Source organism: Enhydra lutris, unplaced genomic scaffold (assembly GCF_002288905.1).
Source record: "Enhydra lutris kenyoni isolate GAN:26980312 unplaced genomic scaffold, ASM228890v2 scaffoldscaffold3, whole genome shotgun sequence".
Taxonomy (NCBI): domain Eukaryota; kingdom Metazoa; phylum Chordata; class Mammalia; order Carnivora; family Mustelidae; genus Enhydra; species Enhydra lutris.
In genome coordinates this window covers 83431833-83454182 of record NW_019154087.1, presented here as the reverse complement: position 1 = coordinate 83454182, position 22350 = coordinate 83431833, and the positions used below count along the sequence as shown (strand labels likewise).

Below are 22350 nucleotides of genomic sequence, written 5' to 3'. Positions count from 1 at the left end.
TGAAGAGTGAAGAATTGAATACATCTAGTGTTCTTAGTCAGCACCGATCACCTCTCTAGATTATATAGTGTCTCCAATTCAAGATTATATCCTCAATAACAGAATTATAGAATTCTGTTTTCCTTAAATATTTTTTACTCTTGACTCTTATTTAGAAAGGTGGCTGTGTGAAGTCATGTGAGGAGTATTTTATCATTGCCATCTTTCTGAGCTCCATTTTTCTATTGGCAGGCCTTCAGACATTCTCTTCATAGTGATGGCACAGATATTTATGTCAATACCTCATCTGTCTCAAAGCGGAAAGGTGTGCTTGATTAAAGTACATCTACATGGAAAAGTTCTGGGATTGGACATTTTTCTCCAGATGGAGAAGGGGATGTCACACTAACTTAGTCTGCTGAAACTCTTAGAATAAATTAAGACATAAAAACATAATCCTGATAACTCACTCATTTGAAAGAGCTTGTAGGTGTTAGAAAAAAAATAATGATCCACAGATGAGTGAAATCATATGATAATTGTCTTTCTCTACTCAACTAATTTCACTTAGCATCATCTCCTCCAGCTCCATTCATATTGATGCAAATGGTGGGTATTCATCCTTTCTGATGGCTGAGTAATAAATACTCCATTGTATATATGAACCACATCTTCTTTATCCACTCATATCATATAATTTTACTCATATGTGCAACATAAGGAATAGTGGGGAGGACCACAGGGGAAGGGAGGGAACACTGAATGGGAAGGAATCAGAGAGGGAGAAAAATCATGAGAGACTCTGGACTCCAGGAACCAAACTGAGGGTTACAGAAAGGGGGAGGTTGGAGAAATGGGGTAACTGGGTGATGAGTATTAAGGAGGGCACATATGATGAGTACTGGGTGTTACAAGAAACTAATGAATTGTTGAACATTCCATCAAAAACTAATGATGCACTATACGGTGGCTAACTATACAGTGGCTAAAGAAAAGAAAGAAAGGGATGACTTCCATGAAGATAATAAAAAGAAAGAAAGAAAGAAAGAAAGAAAGAAAGAAAGAAAGAAAGAAAGAAAGAAAGATAGAAAGAAAATGATGAGTAATCAGCCAAGGGAAAGAATGAATGTCTGATATTTTGGGGGCTCATATTTTAAACTTCTATCCATAAGTTTGTTTCTTCCAGACTGCATTCACCCATTATCCTTTTTCTGCAATACCAATATTTATTTAGTAAATGTTCTTTAAGCATTGGATTAATTAACCAAATATTAAAGATTTTAACCATAAAAAAGCTTCTTGACCATTTTTTTTACATCTCTAAGTTGACTATTGTTCAGCATAAAATTATTTGAAAACATTGATCTTATTTCAAGCTTTCAAATTCAAATTTAGCAGTGTCTCTAAAAACATGTGCTTTCTCTTACAAATCTCCCTTTTTCTTTTCTTTAGGATGACTGTTATTACCAAGGACACATCATTAATGAAAAAGTTTCAGATGCTAGCATCAGCACATGTAGGGGACTAAGGTAAGGCTTCATAAATGGTTTGTGTATACCTGTGGTAATGGGGTGAGTGTGTGTGTTTTTAATAAACCTGAGGAATCTCAAAAAGAATGAATTATCCTGTTGTTAAATATAAATCCTAAGGGTTCAAAGATTTTGAAATTTGGAGGAAACAGAGTTTCTCTTGATAGTGGTTTCTAAATTCACACATCTGAATTGCTTGTAGAGGTGTGTTTGTTTGTCTGCTTATTTTCAAAATACAGGTTTTTGAGTCCAACTCTTAATGGAATAGGTGCTCTTCTCCACCTTTCCTCTTTAAACTCTCTCTTCGGCTTGTCTTATCTATGCCCAGCTTTTCTTCTGTATATTAATAACTCCCCAGTCATCTGTCTACAGTGAGATATTTCTTCTTTTTTTTTTTTTTTAAGATTTATTTGACAGAGATCACAACTAGGCAGAGATGCAGGCAGAGAGAGAGGAAGGAAAGCAGGCTCCCCGCTGAGCAGACAGCCCGATGCAGGGCTCGATCCCAGGACCCTGGGATCATGATCCGAGCCGAAGGCAGAGGCTTTAACCCACTGAGCCACTCAGGCACCCCGAGATATTTCTTCTGATGCCCAGACTTGACTATCTAATTTTGTCTTCCATATATCCATATCTCTTCCATATATGGATAGATTAATGAAATCTCAATCTTAATAAACCTCACATCAATAATGTTTTTCTCCCAAATTTCGTGTCTTTCCAGTGTTCGTTATTTCAGTGAATGATATGATCAACTAACCACATGCCCAATTCAGAAACCTAGATTCCTTGATGATATCTTGCTTCTCAGCTACCCATTTTTGATCCGTTTTCAAGCCCTACTGATTAGATGTGTTGAATATTCACTGGGATTATTCACTCTAATCTTTCTCTACTGCCACTTCCTAGTCCAAACTACCATGATCCTTTATGCAGACCATAAAGGATCTCATACGCATCCTTGTCTTCTAGTTCTGTATACACTTAACCAGTCTCTGATTATATACTTTTATGCTTTTTCATCCTAGCAGTTATCTGTAATTATGAATATTTCGTATATGTCATATAATTATATTGTTTTGGGGTCAAATGTGACTATTTGATCCACATCCATCTTCCTCATTTTACTATAAGCTCCATAAAAAGAGAAACCATGACTTTTTTCTCTGATTGTCTGCCCTTAATCCAAGGACTAATGAATAATGGGTGCCCCCTAACTGTTGGTTAAATGTATCTTAACTTGGTGTTTCAGCAGAGATAACTGAGAAGAAGCTGGTAATATTTGTTGATCATGTGCTTTACATGTCATTCAATCTTTATAATCATTCTATTAGGTAGGTATTATTCTCATGTTATAGAGGTCTCGAGAAACTAAGGCAGTGTGAGTTTATGTATTTTTCCCATGTTATCACATCTAAGAAGTTATAGACCCAGAATCTTAAGTCTTATTTATAAGACCCCAAGGTCTTCATTTTCAGTGCACCTTTAGAGCGGATGAGGTATTAGATTGGAAGAACACTGGGTGAGAATGAGGAAGTTTCCATTCTAGCATCAGCACTGACATTAGTTAGCTATGTAACATTATAGTAGTCACTTCTCCCCAAGAAATCCGATTTCTCATAGAAAAACTAAGTTTAGATCATCTCTAAGTGTATCTTTAGCTGCAAAGTTACACTATATTCTACTGCCATGAACTTGAAATTATTTGGTCTTGGAAATTTTTTGAAGTCTATAAGTCTATAGCACCCAAAAGCAGGAATATTTTTTAAGAAGCCAGGATTCTCATGTTTTTCAGGGGCTACTTCAGTCAGGGAGATCAAAAATACTTCATTGAACCTTTAAGCCCTACAAATCAGGATGGACAGGAACATGCACTCTTCAGTTATGATCCAGAGGAAAAGACTAACAGCACCTGTGGGACAGATGACATACCACAGGCACACGGATCTCAGCAGAGTATGGTTCTACCTGCCACCAGTCTGGTGGTATGCATACTTTCATATTTTATTTGCAGTGCTTTTATGTATCCTATCCTGGCTGTCCTGGGTTCCAGTCTTAGTAGTTACAATTAACAGAAACTTTATAGTCTTGGTTGAATTACTAGGACTATAGTAGGCTATAGAGACACTAAGACCTTGTGGTACATTGATGATTTATTTAATAAGTATTTGTGGATTAACTATTATTAACAACAATGTGCCAGGGTTAAAAAGAAATATAAATATAATGCTTGCCCTCTGGGAACAGGCAAGTTTGACAATACCACAAAATAAAACAAAGGTATGAAGTATTATTACTTTCACATAAAATATCCTGCTGTCTTTATGAATGAACCCATTCAATAGTTCTTTCTTGAAGTACTTCCATAGGTGCTTGGGATGTAACAGTGAGCAAAAATAAAGGCGGGATACGTGCAGAGGAACTGCGGATATTCTTAGATATACGAGTTCAGCTTCGAGTCACAGAAGAAAAATGAATATGGCTTTTTTGAAACCATAGGGAGTCATTGCCATAATTGCTTTCATATTCTTCACGGGATGCTTTATATCCAGTCATCTCTTCTAAATGTTTTCACCATCCACAAGCACTGGGCAGAATTTGTCTTAACAAAAGAAAATCTCTTTTGGGTTCAGTTTGCTGTGGATTTAAATTCCACCAGTGATATGATACCAGGAGCCCACTAAGAACTCACTCCTAGAGATGAAGGATAAAATAATCAAGGATAATTTCTAGATTTGGGCCTGAGCAAATGATGAATGGTAGTGATGTTAACTGAGCTGGGGAGAATGAGGGAGAAGCTGGTTTTGTTTGAGGTTTGGGAATCAGTAGTTTTATTTGGACCACCTTAGGTTTATGGTATTAGACATTTGAATGGATGCATGAAATAGGTATTAATTGTAACAGTCTGGCCTTTAGAGGGGAGGCCAAGGCTGGAAATATGCATTTGATAGTAATTAGTGCAGAGTTCCTATTTAAAGAAGACATAACACAGGAGGAGATTACTGAGGAAGAATGTGTAGATAAAGAATGGGACCCAGGGCTGAGATTTTATGAGGGCCTCTAATATATGGAGGTCAAACAGAGGAGGGATGACAGTGAATTGCAAATCCCTGTAAGCTTAGGGCCCCACTTCCCTCTGTAATCTCCTTTCCTTCAACTCCCTTCCTATGGACAACTTCCCCCATTATATTCTGACAAACACAGACAATTTTTCTGTGCTTTAAACATGCCAATATCAATTCACTTCACAATCATTTTGTTCATTTCTTTTCTCTGCTGGAGTTATCTTTCAATTTATCTTTCCTTGCCTGATTTCTCATTCTCATTAATATGTCTGCTGCATGACCAACCCCTTATAGCTTTCCCTGACCACCTATTCTAACTACCTCGGCACTCAGTATCACGTGACTCCATTTACTCCTCTTCACAGCACTAATCACCACCTGATTTACTTATGCCTGTTTGCCCAGTGGGAGCTCCTTAAGCCCATGGACCAAGTCTGTTTCACTGCCTTAGCTTCACTTCCATACTCTTAGCACCCCTGGTGTCCAGTAAGTGCTAATGAATAGCTGCTCCAATGGAGGCTGGGAGGGAAGTGTTTAGCTAGTGGACTACACCTAAAGTCTACTTTCAGTAATGTGTTCTTGCTAATGGAAGCTTATTTATCTGCTAAAAGACAACCCCTTCTGAGTGCCTGGGTGGCTCAGTCTGGTAAGCATCAGACTTGGTTTCTTGGATTGTGCGATTGAGCCCTGACTCGGGCTCCATGCTCAGCATGGAGTCGGCTTGAGATTCTTTCTCTTCCTCTCCCTCTACCCCTCCGGCCACTCATGCTCCCTTTCTCTATCTTGCAAATAAATAAATAAAATAAAATAAAAAAAAAGACAAGCCCTTCCAGAAATGCAACATAATAAACTTTGATAGTTTATTATTTAGTATGAATAATGTATCTGCTACTTTTCAATGGAACAATCCACTATAAAATGTATCTTTTCTTGTTGTTATTGTTGTTGTCTTGTTTTGTTTTGTGGAGAAAAAGGAACAGAAAATAGGGGATCTTGGAATGTGGGAAAGAGATCCAGCTCTGCCTGAGGAGAAAAGAGCAGACTGGGTGCCATGATGGCTCTGGGCATTGCACCATTGCTAAGGAAGGGGGTGCTCACTAGGAGAGGGATGAAGGCTGCTTAAACCCACCACCACCACTACCAACAACAACAACTACAACAAGAAAACACTAAGAGGTTGCTGAAGTCAGAGTTTTTCTATTTTAGGGCAGCATAGTGGAGAAAACCCATTGTTCAAAAAATCCGAAAGCTTTTGGTTTTAGTTCAAGCACACCTATTAGTTAGGTGTGCAGTCATTTAAGTTCTACCAAAATGAAAGAATCAGACTAGAATATTGCTCATGTCCCTCTAGCTCTGATATACCGAAGCTTGTCTATAGCTAATTCTGCTTGTTAAGAGTTAAAATGGTAATATTGTTTTCTTTTATTGCCAGATATCAACCAATCTTTTCTAAAATTACACTTTTCAAATAAAAGAATGACTCTCAAGGAGAATGATGCTGTTTTAGTGATTTTCTTTTTTATATTTATTACAGAAATCAAAAGACCAGAAGGCTCTGGAACATAAGAAATACGTAGAATATTATTTGGTCCTGGATAATAGTGAGGTAACTATAACAGATAAATGTGTCTTTCAAAATCCCCTTCTACATGTATTTATTATGGGAAATATTAAATATATGGCTCAGTTTTGAAAAATCATGAATATGAGCTATTCTTTTTTATGAATTGTTCTGATCCTAGGAAATTTGACATATAATTAGACTGATAGGATTTTTCCTTCTCAGAAATGTATACCTATGCATAAAGTGAATTTTTTGCATTTTATCCTCTATTATTTTCTCCAAATTTAGTTTCCAGTTAAATTCCTTTCTCATTTTGTCTTTTATTAAGCAGTTAAATCACTGGTAAGTTAGAATTTATCCTCATCAGGAAATGGTAAATGTATAAGACTGATGAATGGAATCTTCTGAAAAGTATTTTTGGGGGATAATATTCATTGTTTATATTATTTTACAAGAATGCATTTTCAAATATTGGAAATCTAAGGTTCACATATATGATCTCAAAAGGGAAAGCTTTGCTTTATGATAATATGAATAAGTTAATTTGTTCAGGCCCTTAAGCTTGGCCTCTCATTATACTACATGTACTTATCATTTGTCATTCATATATATATGTATATATATATGAATAAGCTATTGCTTGCACCAATTCTGCACAGCTTATGAAACCATGGCATTTAAATGGAAATATATTTAATAATTCCTTAGAGCTTTACTGAGCTACTATTTCAGGGGTAAAACATCATCTCTACTCTGAAAGTACTTTAATTTAGCCAAAGGTAGCATTTTGCTTCTATCTTTTAACTGTTAACTTTTATAACTGATTGTTAATTACAACCACGGAGAAGTAAAATAAACTGAAGTTTCCTTTTTTTTTTTTTTCCTTCCAATTATATTCGTTTCTGACAGTGCCCACATTTTGTCATAGTTGGCTTTTTTGTTTGTGGTTTTTTTTTTTTTTTTCAGTTTAAAAAGTACAATCAAGATCCAGAGGAAATAAGAAAGAGGGTGTTTGAAATGGCCAATTACGTCAACATGGTATGGTATACTTCAAGAGGAAATTAACAGTTTGTGAGGCGGTGTCATTGGGTGTATCTATGAATGCTTGTGAAGCAGGGAAAGAAAGTCAATACTCCCAAGATTAATAATGCTGCTGATTGGCTCTTGAAATTTTGCTATTTAATTAAATATTAATATTACATGATAGAGATGTTTCCCCCTTACCTGCCACACTATTCTCAGGTTGATGAAGATATAAGAAAGAGGTGGTTTTGTTTGAATTGCTTTTTTGTTTTTTTAAAGCCTGGGGAGACATCACAGACCAGCAATTCCCAACATAAAGCCAATCTATGGAAGAACATGGGAAAACAAAAAAAATCAACCAAACTCTAGCACAGTAGTATCTTTCAGTACATCATCTCACTGAATCTTCAAAACAACTCTGAGATATTTCTAAACCTAATTTATAACTAAAGAATTAGATTCTGGGAAGCAAAGTAACTTGCCTAAAATCATAAAGTTAGGAAATGGGGGCGATAAGATTTGAACTTGGATTTGTTGGATTTCAAAGTCCGTTTCAATTGGAAAGATGTTGATTTTGGTCTGTAAACATGATTTTGTCATCTAATTAACAAAATCTTTTAAAAATGATTTCTGTATCTCTTCTGTTTAAACCTTAATTGTTTAGTGCCTGGTTAGCTGAATGTAGAGTTAGTCTGCCTACTTACATGGGTGAGTCACTTTGTGGTAGCCTGCAAGTTCCCTAAGGATAGAGAGAAAATGAAAGTGGGTTCAATGACCAGCATCATCTGTATCTTGTCTTCTCACCACAAAGATCATCTGACTCTTCTTAAAGAACCCCAAGAACTGGCAATATTTATTGAACACCTTTGTGACAGAAACTTTTCTAGGTGACAGAAATAGAGTGAGAGACAAAACTGACAAATGTCCCTTCAAGGAGTTTACATTCTTGTTCAAGATGAACATAAACACACGAAATAAAGAGTATGTAGGATGGAGATTATAAGTGCTAAAAAAAAAAAAAAAAAAAGTGGTATTAAAAAAAAAGAGAGAGGTTCATCTTGGGTGGTATGTTAAATAGGAAAGCTCAAGTCCAAGGTGTCCAAGGTGACATCTGAGTAGGGAAAGGAATGTAGATAAGAATCTGACTCTAAGAGAGGGTGTGCAAGGCAGAGTGAAGTTCTAAGGTCAGAACTTCGATTGTCATATTTGAGGAACAGTGGGATGGCTATTGTGGCTGGCATGTAGTAAGGGTGGGAGGATAGGAGTTGATGATATCAGACAGGTAGTAGTGGTCGGAACCTGTAGTCCTGGTAGGACTGTGTAAGGACTTTATTATTCTTCACAGGCAAGGACGACATTGGAGAGCCTGAGCTGAGGTATAACATGTTCAGATGTGTATTCTTAAAAGATCATCTTGGCTATTGTGTTGGAAATAAACTGATGGAAAGCCACTGGCAGAAATAAGACCAGATAGGGGAATAATTTCCTAATTCAGGGCAGGAAATGATGGTGGCTTGAGAAAAAGCAGTGGTAGTGGATCTATTGAGAATAGCTGATCTCTGGATTGAGTCATCAGGGTAGATAAGGTAGATGAGAGATGAAAAGTATAAGGAAAGGAGAAGAGTCAAGTGATATCAAGGATTCGGACCTGAGCAACATTAAGAATGGGTAACATGGTGGGGGATAGTGACTCAGAGGGAAAATGATGATTTCCATTTTGAACACATTCACTTTGAGATTTCTTTTTGTATAAATATTTCATTATGTTGTATACGTAAAATGAATATAATGTTATATGTCAATTATATCTCAATGAAAATATTATTGCTTCTTAGTGGGGGTGGCAATGGTAGTGGATTGCTGATTTTTATTAAAAGTGTTCTATGACTAATTTTTTTTAAATGTGTACATGTTTCATTTTTATATTTAAGAAATGAAAATATTAGAGACTTTACATTTCAAAAATCAGAGAAACAATACTAGGAAGTTTTCCTAAGATGAGGGGTAGACATATCCATATGCCTACAATGCCCTCTTCATGTCCAGCACCTAGTAACATGTGTCAGGTTATAACATTATAAAATTTTGGATCATTAAAATAGAAGAGAAGATTCATGGATGCAAAAAAAAAAAAAAATTTCCACGTGAAAATGCTAGATATACAAGATTCTTTGGAGTTCAGGGGCAAGGTCTGGGTGGAGATATAAATCCGTAAGTGTTTAACACATACAGATGGCATACGACATGGATCAGCAAAGTGTAGCTTGTGGCCAGATCTGGCTTGCTGCCTTTTTAAAAGCAGTTTTAGGGGCACCTGGGTGGCTCAGTGGGTTAAAGCCTCTGCCTTCGGCTCAGGTCGTGATCCCAGGGTCCTGGGATCGAGCCCCGCATTGGGCTCTCTGCTCGCCGGGGAGCCTGCTTCCTTCTTTCTCTCTGCCTGCCTCTCTGCCTCCTTGTGATTTCTCTCTCTCTCTTTCTCTGTCAAATAAATAAATAAAATCTTTAAAAAAAAAAGCAGTTTTAATGAAACATAGCCACACCAATTTGTTTATACATTGTCTATGGCTGTTTTCCAGTTACAGTGCCAATGGTGGTGAGTTAGGACAGAGACCACATAGACTCAAAGTCTGAAGCATTTTCTGTGGACCTTTACGGAAGAAGCTTTCCAATCCGGGTATAAGATAACCAAAGGAGTAGGTCTAAATAAGTAGGACAGAGACTGAGAATAGGTCCTTGAAGTGCTTCTTTGAGGAAATATCAGAAGTAGGAGAAACTGACAGAGAACAATAAGGAGTAGACAGTGAGCTTTGAGGAAAACCAGGGGACAGTGTTGCTCTGGAAGCTACTTGAAACAAAAAACTGTCAAAGGAAGAAATGATCAATGACGTTAGGTGCTTCTGAGGACTGAGGATTGGCCATGGAATTTAACAAGGTAGAAGTTATTGGTCACCTGGATGATGCAAGTTTCTGTAAGACTGTAAGAGTACAAGCGTGATTAGAGTGAGTCCAGTAGAATAAGAAGTAGAATTAGAGACAACACAGAAAATTCCCTTCAGAACTCTTGCTATAAGTGGGATCAGAGAAATGGGGAATAAGTGATAGGGATTGGGGTCATAAAAATTGTCCCCCCATCATGATAGGTCATCTCATCTGGTCATTCCATGCTGATGGGAATGATTCTGTGGAAGGTTAAGCATAGAACTGCAAGGAAGTTGGAAGAATTGCTGGAATAATCTCCTTGACCTGGGAATAGATTGGAGATCTAGTGCATGAGTGGAGAAGGTGGTGTTGGGCTCACAGTGTTCATTCATGTAATAAAGAAATAAATAAATAGTAGGCAGACAGTGGTGGGAGCTTGTGGATGTTCTCTTCTGGTTGGTTCTATACTCTGAGTGAATTTGGAAGCAGGGGCATCTACTTAAAGTGAGGTTTTACTAGAAAGTGTCACAATTTCTAAAAGAGAAGAGTGAGCATGAAAAAAATGTGCAGAAGCCTCTGGGAATAAGTGAATTTTGGAAATGCAGTAGGTTTGCCGAGACTGGTAACCACCACTTGAGGTTAGTAGTCATGGCTTCCAAGTGAAAGTGGTCAGCATAGTGTGCTTTCTCCTGTGTTCCAGGGCATGATGAGGAGAGACCGAGGGAGTAATTGTTTTAACCAGGGTTGGAGTTTTGTCAGGTGGGTCAAATAAAGCAAGAACAGAAGAGGGAAGTTGAGGGAATCATCAAGGGGAGGGTTTTAATCTAGTTAGATTCTGACTTTTCTTTCGATGATAATTGCATTCCTCAATGCTTTTATTGTTTTCCAAACTACTTAAAGCCATGTCTGTGTTTCTCAGCAGGAAGTTGGGCCATGAGAAAACCTGTCACTGTGCAGCTTTTTTTCTAGGTTTATTGGGATATAATTGGCCTATAAATTGTGTGAATTTAAGGGGTCCAGTGTATTGATTTGATATATTTACTTGCAAAATAATTTCCACCATAGGTTAGCTAACACCTCCATCACATCACATAGTTGCTGTTGCTTTTTTGTGATGCGAACGTTTGAAAATTATTCTCACCAATGTTAAAATAATTAAGACGATATTATTAACTATCACTAGCAAGCTGTATATTAGATCCCCAGAATTCATTCATCTAATGACTAGAAGTTCATCTGACCAACATTGTGCAGTTTTGTAAACTATAGTAGCAATTTAAACTTTTGTTTTTAGAGTAAACATATTGTCTTATAAGATTAATTCATTATTTCTGGAGATTATCTTATGTGCATTATAGATTATTTGGTTCAGTCTAGGTTTAAGAATTAGAGGATCACTTACTTATTTGTGACTCATAGGTGAGGGACTTTTTCATAGAACGTTTTTTTTTATCAGTGTCCAAACCAGCACTGGGTCAACCTTGCTAATTTTGAAATGTTATCACTCTGAGAACATTGAAAAGCATTTGAGAAGATACACTTAAGTTGAAGTCATAGTAATAAACTACTAACAGAAAATTATAATGTTTCTTGAGATTGCAAGCAAAAGAACTTCGTTTCTATAAGAACTTTTCTCCAAAAAGAAAAAAAAAAAGAGAGGAGTTTTCATACCTGAAATATCTAAGGGTGTCTGCCTTAATAAAAGAGGTGGTAACTTCCATTACACAAGTATGTTTGGAAAGAAAGTGTTTACAGTGTTGCTGTTAATAAGTTCAAAAATCTAAAGTACACTGAAAATATTGGAAGATAGTATCACCATTACACATTCCTTTGACATGTACTCTCTTTGAACAGCTTTATAAAAAACTCGATACTAATGTGGCCTTAGTCGGTATGGAAATCTGGAATGAGGGGGATAAAATAAAAATAAGTCCAAATGCAAGCTTCACCTTGGAAAATTTTTCTAAATGGAGGGGAAGTGTCCTCCGAAGAAGAAAGCATCATGATATTGCACAATTAATCACGTATGTATAGATTTTCCCCCTTTGTATGTTAAATGGTATTTAGCATAGAAACTTTCCAAAGACTTGGCAAAGCAAGTGGTATCTCAGGACACAGGATAAGAGGAAGTGGCTTCCTCTTTAGGGAAAGGGAGTTTAAAAGTTTAAAAATACTCATTTGACTCTGATGGTGAATATGCTCTTACCTTTGTTACAAGTATTTCTTTTTTTTTTTTTCATTTTTAAAGAAAAGCTAACAATTTGGCAATGATTCATTAGAATTTTGTCTGTTTTGATTAGGTATACAGAAAGGAAAGACAGGTTTAGATAATGGCAAGAGAAATTTTGATTCAATGTTTTAAAAGACCTGATTAGCTTTAAGCACTAGTCAGGACAAACTTCTAGGATTGAAAGAAAATTGTGTATTATATTCTAACCCCCTACCTCTACCATCCTGCTGAAATGACTAATTAAAAAAAAACAGGAAGTAAATCTGGTGACTGTAATTTAGACAAGACTGCTGAGGGTATGCCTCAAAAGAACTGGAGAAAATTCTGCTGGATAATTTGCAGCTGGAATCAGATAGAAGGAAGCAGCAAGAAGTGACTTAAAAGTATTCAAGTTTTACTTCCTAAGAAAACAGGAGTTGTTAAAGGAAATAAGAATTAATTAATATTCTGTGTTGATTATCTACTACATATATCAGCCTACAACTTCCTGACTTAAAATTAAAGTCTTCTTATGTTCTTGAGTGTTTGGTTTCCTGCCTGGTATAGTTGGAGCACAGGGCCTCGTTGGTCATCTCTGTTTCTACAGCTTTCATGTGGCTACCTTTGACTGCCTCCAGCATGGCAGTCTCAGGGTTCTGGGTATCTTGCAAGGGGACTAATTTTCCCCCAGAAGAAGCATTCTAAGAGGACCAAGAGAAAGCTTCAAGACTTCCATGATTGAAACTTAGAAATCACAGTGTCTACTAGGTATTTATCCAAAGGATAAAAAATAGCGATACAGTGGGGCACCTGCACCTGAATGTTTATAACAACAATGTCCATAATAGCCAAAATATGGAAAGAGCCCAGAAGTCCATTGACAGGTGAATGGATAAAGAAGATGTGGTGTACATATACAGTGGAATATTACTCAGCCATCAGAAAGAATTAAATCTTGCCATTTGCAATGATGTGGATAGAACTAGAGAGTATTATGCTAAGCAAAATAAGTCAGTCAGAGAAAGACAAATACCATATGATTTCACTCATATGTGGAATTTAAGAAACAAAATAGATGAACATAGGGGAAAGGAAAGAAAAGTAAAATAAGATGAAAACAGAGGGAGGCATATCATAAGAGGCTCTTATGTATAGGGAATAAATTGGGGGTTACTAGAGGGGAGGTAGGTACGACATGGGGTAACTGGATGATGGACATTAAAGAGGGCATTAGGTGGCAATCCAATATCAAGAGTAGATTTCCTGACTAGACTAGAATAAACAAAATAAAGGCACTAAAAAGTTATGATGGAAGGAAATAACTGTCCTTTCACTGAAAGTCCTTAAATTGAAAATCTTAGCCTTTTACCTGACAAACTAACAAAAGGTATACGTCTATACCTAGGCATAACCAAGTAAGAACCACTGAAAACAGGAACCAAAATAGCTAACTCCATAATGGGAGAAGATTTTACTTATTATAAACAAGCTGGTACTGAGTATTAAACCCACACAAATGCAGACTTAAGTATCAATAATTTTATAATATAATTTTTAAAGAGGATATAAATGCCACAAATCTTTAAAATATCATGTACAATGCAAAATACCATTTCAAAATAACATATCTGAAAATTTTCCAGAGGAAATGTAAAGTGGGAAAAAGTTCTCTAATTTTCCTTATTTTGCATGGCAAAATCAATAGTCCCCATTCTTGAGGATGATAACTGGGAAAATATAAGTTCAACTTTTAATTTAAATGCTTCTACTAAGGGAATTTTTTAAATAATGCATTCTTTGGAAATTATTAAAGACAAATCAGGGCTAGGATGTTGAACAGATAGCAGGATAATAACAAAGGCAGCACATGGAATCATTATGAATTGTAAGAAAAACAAAATGAACAAAACTAAAAAATAAAAATAAAATATGAAAGACAAAACCAATTGTCTATGCAAATAAATGCAAATGGCTCAAATTCCTTTTCAGTAACAAGTATTTCAATAACATAAATGCTTCAGTAACACAAATATGTTCAGAACGGGCCCAAATTTCAAATCCCACTATAGCTAAAACAGTGCTTAAAGAGAACAAAAGTAAATGGGTATAAAAATATATGAGAGAAAAATATAAATTAAAACAAAGCATATGTGATAATAGTAATATAAAAATAAGATATACATATATAAAATATTAAAAATGATTATATCCAGGTGCTTGTAGTTAGGTGATATGAAAACCATTGCATATAGGAAAAAAAACCTAATGCAAATTCAAAAACTGAAGGAAATATTTAAGTTATTATTCACCATGTGAGTTTCTCTGTTAACCATTTAGAGTTCTGGATTGTCTATAGAACATATAGTTGAGAATCATAGGTTGTTATATAATTTTTTTTTTCTTTCTTGCAGAGCAACAAAACTTTCTGGGACAACTGTGGGCCTTGCTTTCATGTCTACAATGTGCTCTCCTTATCATTCTGTTGGCATCGTTCAGGTTTGTTTGAAGATAAATTGTTGGTTCTACAGTTCAAGTGTGACAATTGCTCTTTTTTCTGGATCATGTAGTTTTTGTTGTTGTTGTTGATATGGTAACTAACATGGACTGAATTTCAAATGTTGAAATAGTCTTGCATATCCAGTATAAACCCAGCAAGGTCATAATGCATTATCTTTTTTGTATCTTGCTGGATTTAACAAGCTAACATACCTTGAGGATTTCTACATTCTATATAATCATGAGGGATATTAGTCTGTAGTTGTCTTTTCCTGTTATGTGTTTTTCAGGTTTTGTTATTAGGGCATATCTGGCCACATAAAATGATATATTCCCAACCCCTCAATTTTCTGGAATGTCTTAGTAAAATTGGCATCATTCCTTCCTAAAATATTTGGTAAAATTCATCAGTAAAACCATATGGGTCTGGTGTTTTCTTTATGGAAAGGTTTTTAACTACAAGTATAATTTCTTCTGTAGGTAGAGAAGTCCTATAGATACAGGACTACTACTAATACAGGTTATTTATCTTTTCTTGAGTGAGACTTGATAATTTGTGTCTTTAAGAAAAGTGTCCATTTTATTTAAGTTGGCATAAATTTGTTGATGATATTCCTATAATATTGTTTTTTAAAAATGTGTATAATTTTTATATCTGTAGTGATGTCCTCTCTTGTTCACGATATTAGTAATTTACATCTTTTTCTCATGGTCAGTCTCACAGAGTTTATTAATTTTATTCATTCCTAAAAAACTGATTTTGCTTTATTGATGCTCTGGGCTTTCCTGCTTTCATTTCATTGATTTCTGCTCTTGTCCTGATTATAGAATTTCTTTTGCTTTCTCTGCATTTAATTTGTCCTTTTTTTTTCTATTACATAAGGAAGAATTTTAGATCATTCATTTGAGACTTCTTCTTTTCAAATATAAACATTTAATGCATAAATTTCCTGCCATGCACTGCTTTAGCTGAACCCATCATATTTAGATATGCATGTTTTCATTTTTATTCAGTTAAAAATATTTGCTAATTTCTTTTGACCTCCTTTTTGATTCATGTATTATTTAGAAGTGTATTTTTAGTTTCATTTGGTTATGATCTGTGTATCCATTTGCTAAGGCTGTTATAAAAAAATACCCCAGAGTGTATGGCTTAAACAATACAAATGTGTTTCCTCAGAGTTTTGGAGGCTAAAAATCCAAGATCCAGATGTTGGTAGGTTAGGTTTAGTTTCTCTTGAGGTCTTCCCCATTGGCTTGCAGATGCCCACCTTCTTGCTGTGTCCTCATGTGGCTTTTCTTCTGGCACACATCCCTTCCTTTTTACTCCTGTTGGATTAAGGTCCCAGGAGTATAGTCTCATTTAACCTTAATTATCTCCTTAGAAAACCTATCTCCAAAGACCGTCACATTGGTGGTTAAGGCTTCAACATATGAATTGGAGTATGTGTGTTGGGGTGCCATAATTCAATCCATGATAGTCTAGGAACATACTTAGTAGAATTTTGGTATTTTTAAACTTTTTTGAGGTTTGTTCTTGGTCAATACTGCATATGAACTTGAAAAAGAATGTCTTCTGCTGTTATTGGATAGAGCGTTCTTTAATTATCAATTATGTCAAGTTAACTTACAGTGTTGTTCAGTTCTTTTGAATCATTTATATAGAGAGAATGGTTAATATCCAAGTATAATTGTAGATTTGTCTATTCTTTCAAATCTATAAGTTTTCACTTCATATATTTTGAAGTTGTTAAGTAAATACACAAATAGAGTTGTCATATCTTTTGGAGAATTAATCCATTTATTATTTCATGTTCCTCTTTTTCCCTAAAATATTCCTGTTCTGAAGTCTACCTTGTCTGATATGATTATAGTTACTATAAAGTAGCTATAGTTTACTTGATACAACCTTTTCCTTACTTTTATTTTTAGCATATATTCTTCTCTATGTTTAAAGGTTTCTGGTAGACAGTATAAACTCAGGTTTTACTTTTTATCTAATCTGACAATCTGTCTTTTATTTGGTGTGTTTAAATCATTTATATGTAATATACTTATTGATATTGTTGAACTAAAAGCTTCCATCTTGCTAGATCTTTGCTCTTCCATCTTTTCTATTATTTCTTGCCCTCTTTAGGGATTGAGGATTTTTGAAAATAATTTCATTTATTTCCATTATTAGCTTTTAACTGTTATCTCTCTTTTTTATTTAATGGTTGCCCTGGTTTATTATACACCTCTGCTTGTCTGTTTTTACATTTACATTTACATTTTTACTCTTGTCCTCAGGATGCCTGGGTGGTGCTGGCAGTTAAGCATCAGACACTTTGTTTCAGCTCAGGTCATGATCTAAGTGTTGTGAGATTGAGCCCCACATTGGGCTCCATGCTCAGTGTGGAGTCTGCTTAAGACTCTCTCTCCCTCTTCTCTGCCCCTCCTCTCTGCACACACACTCTCTCTCTCTAAAAAATTAAATAAAATCTTTAAAAAAAAGGAATATTCTTCAGCTACTTCACATGTAGTATAAGAATATTATAGGAGTATACCTCTAAATACTCCTTTCCATTTCTTATGCTATTGATATCATGTGCTTTACTTTGCATATGTTAAAAATACACAATATATTGTTACTAATTTTTCTTAGTAATCTCTCAAATGCAATTTAAAATAAGGAAAAAAATTATTATGCTTGTCTTATCTCTACCTACACTCACCTTTATCACATTCCCAGTGTTCTCCATTTCTTTGTATAGTTACAAGTTTCTATCTGGTATACATATATATTTTTTTCTTCCAAGAGATTTTTTTAAAAATATTTCCTGTAATACAGGTCAACTGTCAATGAATTCTTTTAGTTGCTTCAAATAACTCTCTCTCTCTTTCACTTTTGCATGTATTTTCACTGGGTTTGTAATTTTGAGTTAATAATGTTTTACTTTTAGCACTTCTAATGATTTCATTTCACTGTCTGCTGGATTGCAGGGTTCCTGATGAGAAGTGTGCTGTAAACTCTATCTCTGTTGCTTTAAAATGTGCCTTTTTTTCTACTTTAATATTTCTCCTTTCTTTTTAATTTTCTTCAGTTTGATTATAATTGTGATATAACTAAGTGGGCGTTTGGGGAGAAATGGGTAATTTATCCCACTTAGTGTTCTCTGAATTTCTTGGGCCTGGGGCTTGTATCTGTGATGAATTTTGGAAAATTCTGGGCCATTACTTATTCACATATTTCTTCTAATTCATTCTGTCCCTTTTTTCTTCTAGGGATACCAGTTATATATATCTGTGACCATTCTATATTGCCCCTCAAAACTTCTATGCTCTGTTCTGCTGTTGGTTTGTTTTCTTTTTTATTCTTTTTGCACTTTGTGTTTCCATTTGAATAATTTTTTTTGAACTATTAAGACAAGTGATTATTTCCTCAGCTATTCCAAATCTACTGTTGAGCCTGTGAAGACATCATTCATCTCTGTTATTGTCTTTTTCATTTCTAGTATTTCCATTTGAGTCTTTCTTATGGTGTTCAGCTCTGCTGAAATTACTCATCCAGACTTGTGTGCTATTCATCTTTTCCCCTGGAGCTTTTAACCTATTAATCATAGTTATTTTAAAGTATTGTGTGATCATTCTAACATCTGGGTCAGATATGAATCTGGATCTGTTGATTGGCAGGGTATTGCTTTTCTTTCTGTTTTTCTTTTTTGTTTTCTTAGACACCTTACTATTTTTTGTTGAAAGTCAGACACCCTGTGAAAGACATTAGTCCAAGGTGTGTGTGTGTGTGTGTGTGTGTGTGTGTGTGTGTGTGTTTTGGCTTGGAAATGATCAATTCTTTCCTTCTGCAAGGCCTCTTGCATGAGGATTTGAAGCAATCCAGCAAGAATTGAGTTGGGTTTGGGATTTTGTTGTTGTTGCTGTGACTACTCTCAGTACATCATAGGCTTTGAGTTATTCTCACATTATTTTGTGTTTAGAGCGAGGGCTGGTTTTCCAGAGGGTTTTTCTGAGTGTGTGTTTCACATTCATCTTTAGGTCTTTATTGGATTCCCCAGAGTTTCTTTAAGCCCTTAGTAGGTTGTTGTTACTTGTTACTGGATGATCATTAGACTTCTGGTGGGAAGAGGGCATTCTCCTTTGTTCTTATTAAATCTCAGTCTCGTGTCCCTTAGTGTCTGGGGTAGTCCTTACAGTGCTCCTGTTCCATTGCCAGGTGGTGGAGACCTCTCATGACCCTGCCCAGCATGTATTCATGCCCTTCCTTCCCCTTCCTTCCAGGGGTAGAGGCTTTGTGTGTGTGTGTGTGTGTTTCCCTTCCTGTTCCTTTTTTAGAGTTGCTTTGAGAATTCACCAATGGTCTAGGTTGGACAAGATTTTCTGCCATTTCTCTCAGAAGCTTAAAGCCCTTTAACTAGGTTTAGAGATAGGACTAGAGTAAGGCAAGGAAGACCCTCCTTTCACCCTGAACGATCATGTTTGTTCTGTGGCAGAGATAGAGGAGAATGATCCTGGAGGGGTTTCGTGCCTTTTCTGCTGCTGTTCCCCTCCTACAGGCCCACACTGTTGGGTAAACTTTCTCATAGCTTTCACTTGGTGAGGTCCATGTGGAGAAAAGACAGTGAGTAGGTTAGAATTCCCCTATGTCTGAAGCTCCCACATTTTGTATATTTTCTTTCTGTACTGTACACACTCTGCCTTTATCAGTTTTAAGGGTTTTTTTATTTTGTTTTTGTTTTTGTTTTTAGTATGAGTTATTACTGGCATCTGGTAGTATCCGGTATCTGGTAGTGTAAACAAATATTCATGCCCTGACTTTCGCTGCAGATGTTAACCCACCTTTCCTTGGATTTCAGGTTTGTTTGTTGCCTTGTGCCCTGAGCTGTGGATGAGTTCTATAAATTATGAATCTTACTATGCCAAATGTTTTATTTATTGTAAGTTGGGGAGTGACACTCTTTCCAGCCTGCTACAATCTGGTGGTGAGGAGCAGGGGTAAGGGTTTCTCTTTAGATTTTATCCGGTTTTAGTCTTAGGCAGGTCATGGGTCTCAGAGGAAAAACTTTCTTAGGGATCCTGCCTATCTTTCCCATGGCAGCAAAACTCTCCTTTCTATCTTTTGCAGGTCTTTTGAGGAAGAGTTTCCTGACTCACCCTCAGTGGGAGAAAATCTCAAATAATATCATTATGGGCTTCTGGGCTCAAGATTTTTGTCTTCCTGTTTCAGGAGTAGAGGGTGTGTGTGTGTGTGTGTGTGTGTGTGTGAGATTAAACCCATTCTCTAGCCATATTGGGTCTTCAGTTCTACCCTAGGTTGTCAGAGATTGCTATTTCTCTTCCCAGTGGCTTCAGGCTTCTGTTCCTTGAAGGAGAAAGATCTGGATATGGCTTATGCTCTTTTTCTTTTTCTTCACTCCTCATGGCTCATTCCACCAAGAGAAGTTCTTTCTGTTCTATTACCTAGCTCCCAATGTTTATCATGAGCTATAGAGAGGAGGTCTATTGAGAAATGTCTGTAAGTATGTGCAAAGTACCCTTGTTTCTGAGGTCCTGCTGATTCTATACTCTTGCAGTGGGCCATACTAGGCCTTTAGCAATTCATTTAAGAACTCAGATGAATTGCATCCCCAGTTGCAGGTACCTGACAGGTCCTCCTCTTTGCCTTGCTGGAGATAAACCAGTTCTCATGTCAAATCTGTACTTGGGAGGGCCTGTCTCTTCTTAGTTTTCAGATCTGTGGATGTCCTATGACCACAATTGACTGATAGAATCAAGGAAAATTATAATTAAGTTTTTCTGTCTAGTCCTTTTGTTTAGTGCAAGAATAATGTTCTTCCCAGCTCTGCACATCTGAGGTGGAAGGGTGATATATCTCCAATATATCCTATGAGTCTGAATTTGTGATAAGCTTTATAAGGTGAACAGAAGAAGTAAAATACATATTTTCTAACTTGAAAGAGTTTACCATAAAATTGGAAAAGAAATTAGACTTTTGGGATTCATTCCAAAGGGAAGAAACATTGAAGTTATGAAAATAATTTTTTAAAGGAAGATACCATAAATTTAAGGACCTCATAAGGCAATGTGGAAAGTCTAAGCATATTTCCATTTTTCTTAATTTTTTGGTTTGTTTTTGTTCCCCCTTGAGTAACTCCATCTTACTAAATAGGAAAGTTTACCAGGTTCATCTTGACAGAATGACTCAATATTATGAATTGTAAGTATTCACTTCCTATCTTACACAGTTGTTCCTTGTTTACCAGTCTTGCACTCTGCTGTATGGATCTCTTTATTTGATTCTTCAAATTGAAGTAGATAAGGAAATCAGGTTTCTGTGGGTGGGTGTAACTGGGAGATTCTTGTCTCCCCACTGGAAAATTACAGCCTGTGGTGATTCTGTAGTGCTGTTTTATCACTCCTGGAAAAACCTGGAGCCCCCCAGTGTGACACTTCTAATCAGAAACACTCTGGGAATGAAGTTGGTTACTAGCTGGACTTCATGCAATGGGACAAGTGAGAAAGGACTGATGTCTAGTCTTGGTGGTAACAGAATTGAAAAAAGATACCAATGGTACTAAAGTCCTGGGTTAACATTTTCAGATTCCCATTAGCCAAACATATCAAAGGCCTTCAATCAAATTAGAAGGTATTAAAAACAAGCCAGTGGGAGTGGCAGATAGATCAGTTTTTTAAAAATTCTGATTCCTTATCATCGTTGAAGACATTTTGCCACTATCTTTCATGGCAGGAAACCACAGAAACGTTTCTCATTATAAATATTCCCCATTTAAAAGAATAAAGAGCAAGCAATGTGCCTTGTGTTGTGCAATCAGTACCAAAGTTGTGCATGTGTGTGTGTGAGAGAGAGAGAGGGAGAGTGAGAGAGGGTGAGAGAGAGAGAGACAGAGGCAGGAGGAGAATAAAGGAGAGAAGGAGAAGGGGAGGGAGAGGAAGAGAGATGGTGAGTAGTGAAAAGCTGAAGGTAAAGTCACTCTCTCTGCCCCAGTTAGTAAAACTAATTATACCCCGAGTGATAATTTAGTTTGAAAACCAGAGGATCTGTTTCCCTATTCTTGCCCTTAGGACCACAGTGACAACATGCTTAGAGTAGCAGGGACCATGGCCCATGAAATGGGTCATAACTTTGGAATGTTTCATGACTCCTATGTTTGCAAGTGCCCTTCTACAATATGTGTGATGGACAGAGTACTAAGGTGAGGCTCTCTGGGAAGATGCATTCTGTTCCTGGTTTTGGTTCACTCTGGGCTGTATCTGTGCTATATCTTTCATGTCATCTTCAGCACACATTCAAGCTTTTAAATGTTGAATAGTATAATCATGAATGCATATCTATACCAAAACACTTTATCCCTCTATATGCAATATTTTTCATTAACTAAGACATCATTTAAATATATCGTGTCTTTGCTGTTGGCATGATTGACATTTTTAACTTCATCTTACCTACACAAGATCTGGTTTCAGAAAATCATTAGTATATATCAAATTTTCATTGAATTCAGACTGGGTGGCTCTAGGAGAAAAAGCTAATTAAAGAAGAGCATCCTTGCA

The 22350-nt window shown here is 36.1% G+C and overlaps 1 protein-coding gene across 1 annotated transcript in view; it reads left to right on the top strand.

Moving 5' to 3' along the window:
- LOC111156768 (ADAM metallopeptidase domain 28) overlaps positions 1 to 22350 on the top strand; it is an 81134-nt gene that overhangs the window by 15014 nt on the left and 43770 nt on the right. The window contains exons 5-11 of the mRNA XM_022517838.1: positions 1432 to 1508; positions 3304 to 3493; positions 6108 to 6179; positions 7104 to 7175; positions 11934 to 12103; positions 14700 to 14784; positions 21862 to 21992. Of these exons, the coding sequence (XP_022373546.1) occupies positions 1432 to 1508; positions 3304 to 3493; positions 6108 to 6179; positions 7104 to 7175; positions 11934 to 12103; positions 14700 to 14784; positions 21862 to 21992 (797 nt within the window). The remainder of the gene's footprint in view (positions 1 to 1431; positions 1509 to 3303; positions 3494 to 6107; positions 6180 to 7103; positions 7176 to 11933; positions 12104 to 14699; positions 14785 to 21861; positions 21993 to 22350) is intronic.